Source organism: Mobula hypostoma, chromosome 15 (genome assembly GCF_963921235.1).
Source record: "Mobula hypostoma chromosome 15, sMobHyp1.1, whole genome shotgun sequence".
NCBI classification, from domain to species: Eukaryota; Metazoa; Chordata; class Chondrichthyes; order Myliobatiformes; family Myliobatidae; genus Mobula; species Mobula hypostoma.
In genome coordinates, this window is record NC_086111.1 from 18152215 (window position 1) to 18169619 (window position 17405).

Here is a 17405-nt window from a genome sequence, read left to right on the forward strand (position 1 = left end):
TTGCTATGGAGGGAGTGCAGTGTAGGTTCACTGGGTTAATTCCAGGGATGGCAGGAATGTCATATGTTGAAAGATTGGAGGGACTGGGCTTGTATACACTGGAATTTATAAGGATGAGAGGGGATCTGAATGAAACATATGAGATTACGAAGGGATTGGATACGCTAGAGGCAAGAAACATATTCCCGATGTTGGGGGAGTCCAGAACCAGAGGCCACAGTTTAAGAATAAGAGGTAGACCATTTAGAATGGAGTTGAGGAAAAACTTTTTCCACATAGAGGGTCGTGGATCTGTGGAATGCTCTGCCTCAGAAGGCAGTGGAGGCCAATTCTCTGGATTCTTTTAAGAAAGAGTTAGATGGAGCTCTTAAAGATAGTGGAGTGAAGGGATATGGGGAGAAGGCAGGAACAGGGTACTGATTGTGGATGATCAGCCATGATCACAGTGAACGGCGGTGCTGGCTCAAAGGGCCGAATGGCCTACTCCTGCACCTATTGTCTATTGTCTGGCTGAGATTTCTGTGATTTAATATAACTCACTAAGCCAATGGAGATTTATGGATTTGTTACTGACCATGTCAATCCTGTCATCGTTCATCATGATCCGCACACACACTAGGAAAGCAAACATCAGCTTGTGCTTCTCGAATAGGCTCCTACAGACATTGAGGTACAGGCTGTAGGTGAAGTAATTATTAATAAGTGTTATCCTCTTCTCCACAGTATCTAGGAGCAAGAAAACAGGTTGTTATATGTGAGTCCACTGTGCTTTAATTTAACTGACAAATCTTATGGCTTAGCACTTCTAATATAGACTATCACATAACAGGAACAAAAATTTGGTTAGAAGGGTCCATATATTTAAGTATCAGGGAACGTTGATTGACCTCTGTGCTTGCATTCACAATATCCACTCTGGTTATTCATGGAGCTATGTAGGGCATGTTAGATTGCACAAGCAACTTCAAAACAGAATATCATATAAAGTTAGATTTGACCAGAATTCACTGGAAAATGACAATTACTAATGAATGCATCAGACAATCAGCAGTAAGATTAAAAAATAATATTGACATTTCAGTCATGATCTTGCCTCCAAGTCAACTGTTCAAGTATTGTTCTTCCAGCATAGCATATAAAAATGGATACATTGATCTTTATGATCCCTCTTTCTTTTTCATATAGCTGGTTGTTTTAAAGATTCCCATCTTTGGCTCTTGAATATGAACACTTGCAGTTACTGAGAAAGATGGAACATGGGTGTGGGAACAATTATATTACTTATGTAGCCTAATCACTCTGACGGCTCAGTTTTAAAAATTTTAATCTGTTCTCCTGGACAAGCAGGTAGGAAATCTGTCCAAAACCAAGAAGTTTAAAAAAAAAAATGTATCTAGTTTGACTCTCAATCAGGTCAACAGGACTAACTCCAATTTTTATCAATAAATGAAAATTTAAAAATAAAAAAAACTGATCAAAAATCTAAGACCTGAAACATTAACCCTATTTCTGTTTCTACAGATGCTGCCTGCCTGACCTTGTGCACAGTTCTGATTCTCGTACCTTAGAATGGAGGTGATCGTACTGGAGAGATTACAGAGGGGAATTCACCAAGATTTTGCCTGGATTGGAGGACTTTAGTTATGTGGAGAGACTGGATAGGATGAGTTTAGCAGACTAATTAGTGACGTTATTGTCTACTTGCTCTGTCCTTCAGGTTGGTGCACATGCTTTCATCTTGTTTTCATTTTTAGAACTATTGTTAGAGTGAGATGTAGGCAGGAAACCTACTCCCACATTTTTGCTCTTGACCAACAAAGCATGTTCTTCACCCTGTGTTACCAGAGCTCCAGTAGTGATTCAGAAATATTTGGCTACACTAGCTTGAAAGCATTGTGTGGCTTGGGTTAAGCAGCTAAGCCAAATTACAGCAATAGAAAACTAAAGAAGAGCATTATATTAACAAATTTATTGAGCAAATGCCACACAGAATTGCAGTTTACTCGGTTGACATACCTGCTCGCTCAGAATTTGCAATGCCCGCCATGAAGATGCTGAGGAACCATTCCAAAGAATACTGATACATTGGGTCCACATTGGATAAATCAGAAACACAGAAAAACAGGATCTGTGTCCTGACAGCAACAGGAACATATTGGAGACGAGTGTTATCGATATCCTTCTCTGTTTGCTCTGCTATTGTCACCTTCATCTGTGGGAAAATAAGGTATGTTTACAGCATTGCAAATCATAGAAAATATATGATAACAGAAAGAGACCACGTAGGGCATCCTTAGCAGGTCAGGCGGCATTCATGGCGAGAGAAATGAGTCAACATTTTGGTCAAAGATACTTCAACTCAAATTCTGATGGTGGGGACTGACATGAAATATTCATTGTGTTTCTCCATCTAGTAGTTCTTTGCTGTCATTTCAAATTTTTAGCATCTGCAATCTTTTATTTTCCAGATGAATGAGCCATACTTCCCAAACGTATGGATCAAGTTGGACTTCTGCCTTTCACTGATTTTGCACAGAAGCCTGTGACTGCTGGCATCTGAATAGTTGATAACCAATCTGTGCTTTGAAGACCATTGGCAATCAATTAGCTTGATCTCGCCCATTTTGATTGTTGATTTTCCATCCAGCAGTACCGCACTTGCATTAATATTACTACAGTCAGTTTAATAACATTTCATTACACTATCATTACACCCACAACGCGATCAAACTTCCTATATCATTGCTCTAATCATGTTAATATGATTGCACTCAAAACACTCTCTATGCTCACACTCATTATATTTCCAACGGTTTCAAAGCATTTCCACTAATATTGTTGTACATATATTATTACTTGTCTTCTGAGATTACCCTTTCATTAATATTACTGTCCTTCCATGAATTGCATGTTATTTGCCTGAATATCTGTGTACTTAATTTCATATTTTACCTCCCTTTTTGAAGAGTGGAGTGACATTTTCAATTTTCCAGTCCTCCAGAACCATGCCAGAATCTAGTGATTCTTGAAATTGAAATCAAATAATTGAAGAGAATGTGGAGGCATTAGTAATGATTTTTCAAGAACCACCAGATTCTGGAATGGTTCTGGGAGACTGGAAAATTGCAAATGTCACTCCACTCTTCAAGAAGGGAGAGAGGGAGAAGAAGGGAAACTTCCTTCCAGTCAGTCTGGCCTCAGTGGTTGGGAAGATGTTGGATCCGATTACTGTATTAAGGATGATGGCTCTGGGTACTATAGGGGTCACATGATAAAATAGGCTGTAGTTAGCGCCGTTTCCTCAAAGGAAAATCATGCTTGACAAATCTGTTGGAATTCTTTGAAGTAACAAGCAGGATAGACAAAGGAGAATTGGTTGATGTGTACTTGGATTTTCAGAAGGCCTTTGACAAGGTGCCGCACATGAGGCTGCTTAACAAGCTACAAGCCCATGGTATTACAAAAAAGATTCTAGCATGGATAAAGCAGTGGCTGATTGGCAGGAGGCAAAGAGTGGGAATGAAGGGAGCCCTTTTCGGTTGGCTGTCGGTGACTAGTGGTGCCCCACAGGGGTCTGTGTTGGGACCGATTCTTTTTACGTTATATGTCGATAACTTGGATGATGTCTTTATTGCAAAGTTTGCAGATGATCTGAAGATAGGTGGATGGGTAGGTAGTTTGGAGGAAGTAGAGCGGCTACAGAAGGACAGATTAGGAGAATAGGCAGAGAAATAGCAGATGGAATACAGTGTTGGGAAGTGTAGGGTCATGCACTTTGATAGAAGAAATGAAAGGGTTGACTATTTTCTAAATGGGGAGAAAATACAAAAAAACTGAAGCACAAAGGGACTTGGGAGTGCTTGTGCAGGAATCCCTAAAGGTTAATTTGCAGGTTAAGTCTGTGGTGAGGAAGACAAATGCAATGTTAGCATTCATTTCAAGAGGACTAAAATATAAAAGCAAGAATATACTGTTGAGGCTTTATGAAGCCCTGGTAAGGCCTCACTTGGAGTATTGTGAGCAGTTCTAGGCCCCTTATCAGAGAAAGGATGTGCTGAAACTGGAGAGGATTCAAAGGAGGTTCACAAAATGATTCCAGGATTGAATGGCTTGTCATATGAAGAGCGTTTGATGGCTCTGGACTGGTATTCAGTAGAATTCAGGAGAATGAGGGGTGACCTAATTGAAACCTATTGAATGGTGAAAGGCCTTGATAGAGTGGATGTGGAGAGGATGGTTCCCTATGGTGGGAGTGCCTAAGACTAGAGGACACAGCCTCAGATAGAGGGGCGTCTGTTTAGTACAGAGATGAGGAGTAATTTCTTTAGTCAGAGAGTGGTGATTCTGTGGAATTGTTTGCCACAGGCAGCTGTGGAGGCCGTCTTTATGTATATTTAAGGCAGATGTTGATAGATGCTTGATTGGTCAGGGCATGAAGGAATACGGGGAGAAGGCAAGAGAATGGGGCTGAGAGGAAAATTGGATCAGCCATGATGAAATGATGGAGCAGACTCAATGAGCCAAATCACCTAACTCTACTTCTATATCTTATGGTCTTATCACTGGTAATGCCTCCATAATCTCTTCAGCCACCTCTTCCAGAACCCTGGGGTGTAGTCCACTAGTCCACGCGACTTATAGACCTTCAGACCTTTCAGCTTCCGAAGCAACTGCACTTACTTCCGCCCTCTCAAACATCCAGCATACAACTAGTGTCTTCCACAGTGAAGACTGATGCAAAATACTTATTCAGTTCATCCACCATTTCCTTGTCCCCCATTACTACCTCTCCAGTGTCATTTTCCAGCAGTTTGATATCTACTCTTGCCTTTCTTTTACTCTTTGTATATTTGAAAAAATTTTTTGGAATCCTCTTTGATATTATTGGCTTGCTTACCTTCTTATTTCATCTTTTCATTCCTTATCGCTTCTTTAGTTGCCTTTTGTTGGTTTTTAAAGCTTCTCAATTCCCTAACTTCCCACTAATGTTTGCTCTATTATATGCCCTCTCTTTTGCTTTTATGTTGACTTCCCTTCTCAGCCATGGTTGTGTCATCCTGCCTTTAGAATATAACTTCTTCTTTGGTTTGTATCTATCCTGCACCTTCTGAATCGCTCCCAGAAACTCCAGCCATTGCTATGCTGCTGTCATCCTTGCTGCTGTCCCCTTCCAATCAACTCTGGCCAACTCTTCTCTCATGCCTTTGTAATTCTCTTTACTCCACTGTAATACTGATACATCTAACTTTAGTTTCTCCCTCTTAAATTGCAGGGTGAAGGCGTAGCTTAGGAGGGTTGATGGCGCCTAACGGCAACTCCTTTGCTTGCATCTTCAGAAACAGCTCTATTTCCATCTTTAATATCTCTATTTTTCCCTTTCAGGGTCCTTTTGAAGACTCTGACCTGGAGTTACACGCTGACTACGGTTCTTTGCAGAAACGGGACCCGCTCTTGGGGTTCTATTACTGGCCATTGTATGGCATGCCAAAAGCTCGGCCTAAGAGTCTGGCTCAAATTTGGAAGTCTAGGATCTTGGGGCTCCGGAGACAGGCAGAGGGTCGGTGTCACGACAGGAGACCTGTGTGTCGTCGGGGGTGGGGGGGGGGGGGGTCAGAATATTTGCTGTGTGCCTGGAGACCCAGGATCTTTGCGATTTTCAGGTACATAGCTCGAAAAAAAGCAACATAACAGATTTTTAACATTGTAAACCAACGAGTTGTTTGTTACATCTCCCTGCTTGCTGGGAAAATGGAGACACCTCTTTCTCCCTTATTAGGGAGAGAGAGAGCCTGTGGTATGTTGAATACCGGGTGAAACACAAAGTCTTTGGGGTAACTGCAAGTCTGTGTCTTCGCTATTGCTTTGCTCACACTTCAGTGCTCGGTGGCAGTCCTGATGCTTGCTTTTTTTGCTGGTGGGGGGAGGGGGAGCTGGGGGGGGTAAATTTGGGGTTCAAACATTTAACTGTCGTTTAGTCTTTTGGGCACTCCTCTATTTTCATGGATGGTTGTGAAGAAAAAGCATTTCAGGATGTATATTTTATATTGTATAAATATAATCCCTGACATTAAACTGAACCTTTGAGTTCTATCATATTATGAACACTGATCCTGATAACAATGCAGAATGAAGTGTAAAAGTGACTGAAGGAGTGCAGTGAAGATGAACAGTAAAAGGGCATAACGAGGCAAATTGTGAGGCCATCCATCTTATCACACAAGAAGTTTGATATCAGTGGGATAGAAGCTGTCCTTGAGTCTGGTGGTGTGTGCTTTTGTATCTTCTGCCTGATGAGAGAGGTGAGAAGAGAGAAATTCCAGGATGGGTGGGGTCTTTGATTCTGCTGGCTGATTTACTGAGTCAGCAAGAAGTATGGACAGTCCATACTGCTCGCTGCCTCATTTCTGGTTCCTGTGATGTGCTAAGCATGTCACAACTCTCTGCAGGGCAGTTGCCGTGATGCATCCAGACAGACTTGTTTATATGATGCATCAATTAAATTGATTTCTATTAGTACCTCTGCAGTTCTGCAGACCAATGAGAGTTAAATTGAAAAAAAAATTTTAATTACAGAGGAATCTTACTGCAAATCAACCTGAAATGTTATGCATTGTTTAATGAAATTTGTAAATTATCAGTGACTAATTCAAGTGCTTTCTTGTTCTAAGTGCATGTTAAATTTCTTCTTGTACATCTACTTACAATCTAAAAGTCTCTTTTTGCTTTTCTTACTCCATTTCTCACATTCTTAAGAATGCAAATTTGTATGGTTACATCTAACTCCCAATGTTCACAAAACTTCACACTTCCATAATTTCATAATGCTATAATTTGTTGTTCACACAGAGGTCTTTCAAACAAATATTATGTTGCTTTTTAGAATTAGGATTATAATTTTTTATTTTTTACATCTATCTCACAACATGAGGGAATAAAAATCTTTATGTTGCGTATTTGTCACAATGTACAAACAATAAGGAAGGGAAATGTGGGAGGATATTGCCCAAACATTAAGATTGTATACATCATTGTTTTGTATACATGTATGTACAATCAGATGTGCGATCAGATCAATATGTATTGATAAATCTGATGGGCTGGTGAAAGAAGCTGTCCCAGAGCATGCTGGTCCTGGCCTTAATGCTGTGGTAATGTATGCCAGACGGAAGCAGCTGAAACAGTTTCGGGTTGGAGTAGCTGGAGTCCCTGATGATCCTCTGAGCCCCTTTTATACACCTGCTGCTGTAAATAGAGCGAAGTTCACGTCCACAGATTCGCTGGGCTGTCTGCACCACTCTCTTCAGTGCCCTGTGACTGAGGGTGGTACAGTTCCACCAAGTGGCTACACAGCCAGTCTCAATAGTACCTTTGTAGAAAGTCCTGAAGATTTGAGACTCCAAATCTCTTCAGCCATCTGAGGTGAAAGAGGCGCTGTTGTTTTTTTTCACCACATAGCCAATATGCACAGGCCAGGTGAGATCCTTGGTGATAGGTATACGAGGAACTTGAAACTACTCACCCTCTCAACTACAGACCCATTGATGTCAATAGGGGCTATCCTGCCTCTGTTCCTTCTGTAATCTACGATCAACTCCTTCATTTTTTCAACAATGATTTGTTAGCAGTGCTTTGTAACTTAGTTCACAGGAGGAGTGATTCAAATTGCCTGCAGTTTTGATGCCGTTTAGTCTACATTGTGGGACCTTTGAGATATTTCAATATTTTACTCTCTGTTACATATGAACTACACAAAATTCACTTGCCCAATTGACCATTCTTGTTACTGCTTCTAAAGGATTGAATTATCATCAAATGCCACCTTTTCAGAAGAATTCCATGCCAACGGCCCTTAGTTAGTCTGCTATCTTCCTGAATGGGTAACACCATCCACACCAAAATTTATCTCAATGCCTTGCAATTACTGCATTTAACCCTTCCTCCCTTTTTAAACAGTGTAATATTAGTAGTCCACTGGGCCTCTGACCTCTGCTGTGCAACCAGGATAGATTGGAAAGTCCTAGTCTTTCTTCCCTTTCCTCCCTTTCATATGGTAAAAACCTGCAACATGTTCACCAGGCTCTGGCAATTTACCTACTTTCAGACATGTTGAGCCCTTTGAAACAGCCTTGCTTGCTGTTTATCCCATCCTAGATTTCCACCTTCTTTACCACCATCCTGACTGTCCCCTTCTTTTGTGAATTTCTAGCCAGAATCTTACTGAGACCTTTCACGTTCACAAAGAGGTTACCTTTTTGGTATCCAATGTGACCAGCTCTTTCATTAGTTATCCTTCTGCTCTACATGTACATTAAACAAATCTTTGAACTTTTATTTTCTTTCTCATTTCTTTTCATGCCCTCTATTTACTTTCCCATTTTAATTCAACACCTCTCCACTACCCACTTACAACATTTTTAAAAAAACCCTTCCTGCAATATTGAGCTCTTGGTGTCTGACTGTGCACTTCAGAAAGGGTAGGATGAGGGATCACAAACCAATCCTCATGGAGGGATCAGAAGTGGGGAGAGTGAGCATTTTCAAGTCCCTGGGTGTCAAAATCTCTGTGGATCTAACCTGCTCCCAACATATTAATGCAGCTATAAAGAAGGCAACACAGTGGCTATATTTCTTTCATTGGAAGTTTGAGGAGATTTGGTTTGTCTTCCAAGATACTCAAAGACTTCGATAAATTTACCGTGGAGGGCAATGACATGCTGCATTACCGTTTGGTATGGGGGAGCTATTGCAGAGGATTGAAAGAAGCTACAGAAAGTTGTAAAATTGGTTGGCTCCATCTTGGGCACTAGCCTCCATAGTATCCAAGACATCTTCAAGGAGCGGTGTCTCAGAAAGGTGGCGTCCATCATTAAAGACCCCCATCACCCAGGACATGCCCTCTTCTCACTGTTTCCATCAGGAAGGAGGCACAGAAGCCTGAAGGCACACACTCTGCGATTCAGGAACAGCTTCTTCCCCTCTGCCATCCGATTCCTCAATGGACATTGAACTCATGAACACTACCTCGCTTTTATTATTTCTGTTTTTGCACTATACATATAATTGATTTGCTTATTTTTTTCTATATTATCATGTATTCCATTGTACTGCTGCTACTAAGTTAACAAATTTCATGACATATGCCAGTGATATTAAACCAGATTCTGATTCTGACATAAGCTTCTCTTTCTTACCTGCTATGCACCTCATCATACAGAGATCTCTAGATTTGACAGTCCTTTTTTACCCCAAGCTTCTTGAATTTCCTTCTTTAATCCCATTGCTCTGGCACTGATCAAACATCAGGCAGCTGTTACTAGTTCATTTTTGCTAAATTACTTCAACTTAATAAAATTTCCTTCCCCTTACTTAGACTTTTAATATTCTAGCTTTGTAGTCTTCCACAATTACTTTCACTTCTATACAAGAACGTTCTTCCACATATATCCTTCCATGCCCCCACTTCCATCGACATATTTCCTTACACCATTATCATAAAACTGTTTAGAATTGAATCCCATTTCGTCAGTCTACTTACAAAGTGACTAAAAAAATTCTCCTGGATGCAGTTGAGAGTTTTTATATTCTTGCCTTTTATACTGATCGCATCCAATTAATATAAGAATAATTGAATTCAGCCACTATTATTATCCTGTGTGTTTTTCTACTGTTATCATGTAGTAGTAATATCCACTATTATTACTGCTCCTGGTATAGTCTCCTCTACATCAGCGAGACCCAATGTGGATTGTCACCTCTATTCAAGCACCTTCGCTCCATCTGCCACAACAAGAGGGTTTTCCTGTTGGCCATCCATTTTAATTCTACTTTCCATTCCCATTCTGACATGTTGGTCCCTGGCCTCTTCTACCACCATGATAAGGCTACTCTCAGGTTGGAGGAGCAACACCTCATATTCTGCTTGGGTAACCTCCAACCTGATGGCATGAACGTCAACTTCTCCAACTTCCAGTAATTTCTCCTCCCTTCCTCTTTCTCTCTTTTTCCCTACACCACTCTTACTCCTCACTCTTACTCCTCTTCACCTCACATGCCCATTACCTCCCTCTGATGCCCCTCTTCCTTCTATTTCTCCCATGGTCCACTCTCCTCTCCTATCAGATTCCTCCTCCTTCAGTCCTTCACCTTTCCACCTCTCATATCCCAACTTTCCACTTCATGCCCCCTCCCCAACCTGCCCACCTTCCTCCTCACTGAGCTTCACCTATCACCTGCCAGCTTGTACAGTATTCCCGTCCCTCCCCTTCACGTTCTGGCCTCAGCCTGAAATAACAACTGTTTTTTTCTCTCCATAGGTGCTGCCTGATCGGCAGAGTTCCTTTGGCATTTTGTGTATGTATCACTATTATTAATGTACTTTTTGCAGAAATTTGTCTGCAAATTTGAAAAGATATTTCCTTCAAACTGTTCAGAGGTATTTACCACACTTCCATAATTGGGTGGTTGATCCCTTTTTGCTGTTTAGTCCAACCCATTACACCTCATATGATATAAAAATAGAAAATATTAAAAGCACTTAACAGGCCAGGCAGTATCCCTGGGAAGAGAAAGAGTGAATACCTAATGTTGACGTCTCTTTAGCAGATTTGGGAAAATGAGAAAAAAAGTTAGTTTTAAATTGTGGACAACTTAAAACTTCTGGGGGCGAACAAAGGAAATATCTCTGAAAGGGCGAGTCTAGTGTGGTTGAGGTAATTCAACTGTTTAAGGAGCTGTCTTGTTGTATTTAGAGAGAGGGAGAACAAAGGGATATGTAAATACTATGAAATACACATCAGACTTGTTACTAAGGTCTGAAAGCAAATGGGGAATACTAGAAATGCTGAGTAGTTCAGGCAGTGTGTGGAGAGAGAAAGAACTGAGTTAATATTGCAGATGGAGAATCTTTACAGTAGAACTGGTCATTTCTAATAGAACAATACAATACAGGAAGAGCCCTTTGGCCAATTGTGATACAAGAGAATCAAGTTCCCTGAAAAAGTTGAATTGTCCTGAATGCTGTGAAGTGCCCAGACTGAATTGATATGCTAAGCAATCTTTAACCGGGTCTTAATGAACCATGTCGGGGCCACAGACATAGATCAATGGGAGTGGATGGAGAATTAAAGTACCACAGATAACCTTAACTTCCAGCTGCATTTCTTGAGCTGTTTTACAACTTGAAAGTAAAGAGTTATTTCACTTGATCTCTCTAATCACAGATACTGCCTTTTCCTGCTGAGAGTTTCTAGCATTTTATGTTCCTGCTTCTGCATTATCTACTTCTGAGATCCACCATCTGCCAAAGGCCCACCTGATGGTCATTTTCAGTTATTGTCACCTCTCTCTTTTTTAAACACCAACCTTTATCATGTGTGAAAATTTAGTTGGATTTTACCAGTAAAATGTGTTGCCAAGTATAATGTTATGCCATAAACACAAGAGATTCTGCAGATGCTGGAAATCCAGAGCAATGTACAAAATGCTGGAGGAACTCAGCAGGTCAGGCAGCATCTATGGAGGGGAATGAACAGTCAACATTTTGGGTTGAGACCCTTCAACAGGTCATCATTTTGTATGTTGCATTAATATTATGCCATAACTCAGGCCTTTGTGTTTTCCCCACAGTTCATATTTCCAGCTGTTATTTATACCATGTGCGTTGGCACCACCTTTTATATTCCAATCACCTTGTAAAACAACTTGTTATAGAACAACCTTATTTCATTGTTAGCTGTGCAGGTACTTCTTTTACTGTAAATTTCAATGATTTTCTTCGGTGTGTTGTTACTTGCCGAATGATATACTCAGACATAGATATTGGATTGAAATGATTTGGTTTGTAAATGGCTTACACTGTTAATCAATTGACTGTACATTATGTACCAAAATCTATCTTCTCTCTCTCTTGAATACATGCATTTCTGCATTACCAAAACTTGCATCAATCTTTTTTTTCAGGTCTTCCAATTTTCCCTACTGAAAATGCTCTGCAAAGCCAAAGTAGTTTTATTTGTAATGGTTTGCATCAATACCAGCATCTTCAAATTTACTTTTTATATTTGCCTTTGCCATGATTCATATTCCAACCATGATTTCTTCTGTGGTGACTGAGTCTTGACCTTTTACACTGGAAGCGCCCAGCAGAAGAGATCAGATCAACAAAAGCAAGCTTTTGGCTGCCTATCTTCTCTCCAGGTATGGATGTCCATTGGCCTTCACGAAGTTCATCTGTCATTTGCTAAGACTTTAATCCTGCCTGAGGCTCATTCTCATGGGCTGATGTTTTAGTACCTGATTACTGACAAAAAGTAGACTGTACTCTATTGGTTTATATTTGGCAGATCAGAACTGCCTTTTCTTGAATGAACAAAAAGGGGAAAGAAAGGAATCATGTTGCTAATTGAATTTGACATCATAGAGGAATTTTGCTCCTATACAACATTTTGATGTTTGTAGAAATCTGGAACTTAATATGGGAAATCAGCTAATCCCTGTGGGCACTGAATGATAAAAGTAACAGATTTATTTTAGTACCCACACTAAAAAAATACAAATGAGAATATTTCTTTTGATTATTCATGGGATACAACAAGGTCAGAACTAATGGTAAAATAATTAAAAAACAATTAGAAGACTGTTGTGTGAACATCATTTGCGTGTGTGTGCTTGAATGCATCAAGTCTGTGTTCAAGGACTCACACATATTTTTCATCATTTGTGGCAAGTTCAATATTTCCACTTATGACCAGAAAAGACCCACTGATACTAACCTTGATTTCTCCTGCTTTAACTTTAGAAGCCTCAAGGACTTTGATCAACTCCACATCATCCACAGGATTGCCCTCAGAGGTGCTCAGGCGTAAAAGGATCTGATCCTCTATTTCTTTTAGCTCGCTCCTCATTTTAGCATTGCTGACTATCAGCTGGTTCTTTGCATCCTCTAGATCAGGACGTTCCTGTGCCACAACACGACCAAGAAGCTGATCCTCCAGACCACTGCAAGATTACAATGTAATTTACAAGGTACACAAAATTAACAATCTTCTAAATAAATTTAGGTTATTATACTTATTCCACTTCCTTAAGCCAGAAATGTTCTGTATTTTTAGTTTGAAAAGATAAATCAACATTTATATTCAACATAAGATTTTAAACACAGGAGATCCTGCAGATGCTAGAAATCCGGAGTAACATGCACAAAATACTGGAGGAATTTAGCAGGTCAGGCAGCTATAGCAGACTGATGAAGGGTGTCGGTCCAAAATGCCAGCTCCTTATTTCCTCTGCATAGATACTACCTAACCTGCTGAGTTCCTCCAGTACTTTATGTTACTCAGTATAAGATTTTATGTCCTGCCTTAGTTTGCAACTTTATAGAATTGAAAATTGGTTTAAATCAAAAATGTTTGAAATTAAAATACTTTAGTAAATGTTTGTCATTCTAGAAGGAACTGAAAGAATTTAAACTTAAAATACAAACTGAAAACAAATATCAATTGACATGGGAAACCTCTAACACTGAAATTTAACAGAATTACTGTCTTTAATTGATCATACAAGTATATGAACTAGGAGCAGCAGGGAGCCTTTCGGCATCTCACGCCAACATTGTCATTTAATAAGATCACGGCGATTTGATTGTAATCTCAGCTCCACATTCCTGCCTATCTACAGGAACCTTTCACACCCTGCTTTTCAAAAATCTATCTACCTCTGCAAAATTATCTAAGACTCTAATATCCCCAGGATATTTAAAGTGGGAGATTTAATTATGGTAAAATGACACATTTCACTGTATGTTTCCATGTACATGTGATAAATAAATCTGAATTGGAATCTTATCTGAATCCAGTGTCATTGAATGTCAGCAGTGATAGCTGGATATTCTTTTGTGAGATACCATCTTTGCCTGGCACCTAGGTGGCATGAAAACTGCTTGTCACCTATCAGCGCAGCCTCAGATTTATGAAATCAAGAGAATATAATTTCAGATAATCAGTACTTGCTTTCTAGAATTCACAATGATTTCCTCTGGGTAATTTCAAATAATTATTTCCTCACCAGTAATGTCTCCTTCAGGATGACCTTTTCTCTCATTACCATACTCTTTCATTTGCACTATTACCCTTCTTGTCATTTAACTTTTCCTGCTTTCCATCTTTTTTAATCTCTTCTACTCTCTTCCCTTTTCCTGTTTGTTAAAGCTTGATTATCTAGCATGTTCAGATTTTAGTTTTGGATTTCCCAAAGGAGCTGTTTTTGCTTTTGTGTCCATTTACCTTGGAGATAGTGTGAAATTAATGAGAGTGACCTTTGATGATATCTCAGGAGTATAGTGAGGATTGGGCAGCTTGGTAGTGATGTACATTTTAAAGTCTTCATGATAAGGGATAACTGCATCTCCCAGTTTTATGACTGTACTCCCTTGTTGTTTAAAGGTCTGGAAAACAGAAAAAAAATCTTTGGTGTGATTATGTCCACGTACTTAAACACAAGCATTTGTGTCATGTGTTTATTTTTGTCTTTAGTTAACATGTGATTATACAGATCTTAGATTATAATGGAACATATTTCCGTTGCTGCTTATGGTCTACTGTTTTAGAGCTGCCAAGTCAGGATTGAGTCTTGTCGTCGTTGTTAGGTTGCATCTGGAATTTCCCGTTGGCGGACGATTTCCCTCCATGCCACTCTGTCCCGACACTTGTCATTAACGTCGTTGTTTTGATCCCTTATTGAGACTGACATATTGGGAAATCATGTTCTTGGCAGGTTACAGCAGTGGTTTGCCTTTGCCTTCTGCCGGGTGAGTTTAAAGAGATCACCATCTCTCTTCCTGGTAGATCATCTGCTTGCAAAACAATCATTGTCTTCCAATGTCATAGCTCTTCCACCTTTCCCACCAGCCTCCTGCTGGGTCCACCGTTGGCCATTGCTCGTAACCCTGAGCAAGGGACCCTTACCAGGTGCTACCAGCCGGGTCAGCTGGACCTGGGGCGTATCGCCGCGCCATGCTCCGGGCCATGTGTTGCGGTGGCTGGCAGCTGTAGCGGGGACACTGGGGATGGAGCAGCAGGGCCTGGGCCTGGGCCTGGGCCTCAGCTCGAAGTGGGCGCGGTGACTAATCACAAACAAAAGAAAATCTGCAAATGCTGGAAATCCAAGCAACACACACAAAATGCCGGAGAAACTGAGCAGGCCAGGCAGCATCTATGGAAAAGAGTGCAGTTGATGTGACGAAGGGTCTCGCCTGAAACGTCGACTGTACTCTTTTCCATAGGTGCTGCCTGGCCTGCTGAGTTCCTCCAGCATTTTGTATGTTGCTGTTTTGGGTCTATCCTACTTAACGCAACTGCTGTGCAATACAATATGTAGAGGGTCCTCAGAGAAAAAACAGGAGTCTGTCACTACAAATTTTGTGTGATGGTCATTAAAATAAAGCTTGAATGGACAGCTGCACTTGCATCTGGTAGAATGGTAAGAGCAAGTGGATTTAACCTTCATTTGGTTCACACACTATCTGTTGCAGACTGTTTGGAAGAGGTGAATGAAGGGATATCCATCAGGACTTGATCAGCTGAGTCAGTATTGGTCTTTATTAAGTCAGTCATGGTGAAGTATACTGAAGTGCCCCAAGCAGAATAGAAACACTTTCACTGCTTCTTCCAGGTGGCATTTGACAAGGAGGGTCAGCTGGGGGCAGAAAGGAGGTGGTGATCAGGCAGAAGATTCCTTCTTCATTTTTGGCCTGATAGCAGGAGACTTCGGGAGGTCTCAAGTCAATGTTGAGGACCCATAATGACTCTATTCTGTCTGTATAGCATGGTATTACTGGCTCTGTTGGGTCCCCCCTGCTGTTGGGACGGGATGTATGGATAGATTGTGACAGGGGAGTCAGGATTGTAAAGTTACATAAGTAAGATAATGAATAGTCAGTCAAACACCTCTCCCAATAAACACTAGTCCCCAGAGTGAAAGGAGGACTTTGCAAGACTGAGTGGATTTGGAGCAGTTTTGGCATTCTGAATTAAGTGCCTGTGTTGTTGCTGTATGGTCCATTAGATTTTATACTTTCTCTGCATTCACAAAGCAATTTGATGCAACTGAATGACTTATTCCATCACTTAAGAGTTAATTATGTTGTGGATCTAGAGTCACAGAGGCCAGACTGGGTAAAAGGATCAGATTTCCTTGCTTGAAGGATATTAGTGAATAGGATGGATATTTATGGAAATCTGGTAGTTTTGACCAAATATTTTCCACCCAAAACCTTTAGATTATTAACATGCTGAAATTGTACAGCCACAGTGATGGAATTTGGACTTCTGTCTCTGAATTGTTAGCCTAGGCCTCTGGGCTTCTGATCTGATGATTTCATCAAGTAATCATTGCATTATTAGGGTGTAAATCATGATCTTACTCTCATTATGAACGGACAACTAATAGTTGCAATGGATGGCTTCCTGATTATACTATAGTCAGAATATTTCAACCCAAGTTTGTCTACGGTTTTTTTGGTACCATTTTCAGCAGTATGGGGTCCAGGGCTGGATCCAGTTCCTCCCTCACATTCTCCAAAAGGCAAGGCTTTCCAAAACGTATGGCATTCTCCAGACTCCGCAGGAAGTCACGGTCAGACATCTTGAAAATATCTAATCCGTTGTCTCTCTCCTGAAGTAGCCAAAGAGATGAATTAAATCAATTAGATTGGTTCTTTACAGTAGAAGGCCTGTTTTGTTGCAATAACATTTAACCATGACTGTTACTGCCAATGTGGTTAAGTGGAGTTTTGTGATAGTCCTTTGCGTTACACTTTTATGATTGGATTTCGGATAGAAACTACAGAGGGAGAATCCTGGGGCAGAGAACAATTCTATAAGATTAGGATTTAGATCAAATGCAGAATGGCAGAGTGATTATTATTGTGCAAAAAAAGCAGCATTTTACAGTTTAAGGACAGACAAATTTTCACCAAGGATGGAACTTATTTGACGACCTGAAGAGTTATCACTAATTTTCATGTGGAAATATATGCATTCTGGAATATTCTCAGAAAGGACCAATGTACTAAACTCTACTTGGGAGATTTTGAATTTTTGCATATCATGTGTAGACTTTCAGCCCAGCTGACATTTACATCTGGTTTTGAATTTCTTGAACAATAAATCTCCCATAATCTGCCACCCACTTGTTCAGAATTCCCAATGGTTCACCAGGCAATGATTCTGATTCTCCCTTTAACATATTAGGGTACAGTCGACCTTCGCTAATCTGACTACCTGTAATCCGGTTCCTTTGATAATCTGGTGCTGATTATGCTTAATGTGAACCTTCTGTAATTTGACATTTTCACTAATCCGGCACTCCTCAGGTCCCAATGGTGCCAGATTAGTGAAGGTCGACCTATA

The 17405-nt window shown here is 40.4% G+C and overlaps 1 protein-coding gene across 1 annotated transcript in view; it reads right to left on the bottom strand.

Moving 5' to 3' along the window:
• Positions 1 to 17405, bottom strand: part of dnah1 (dynein, axonemal, heavy chain 1) — a 393587-nt gene that overhangs the window by 49573 nt on the left and 326609 nt on the right. The window contains exons 61-65 of the mRNA XM_063068377.1: positions 16519 to 16668; positions 14280 to 14440; positions 12771 to 12996; positions 2017 to 2212; positions 575 to 726 (exon numbers count right to left, since the gene is read on the bottom strand). Coding sequence (XP_062924447.1) covers positions 575 to 726; positions 2017 to 2212; positions 12771 to 12996; positions 14280 to 14440; positions 16519 to 16668 — 885 coding nt within the window. The remainder of the gene's footprint in view (positions 1 to 574; positions 727 to 2016; positions 2213 to 12770; positions 12997 to 14279; positions 14441 to 16518; positions 16669 to 17405) is intronic.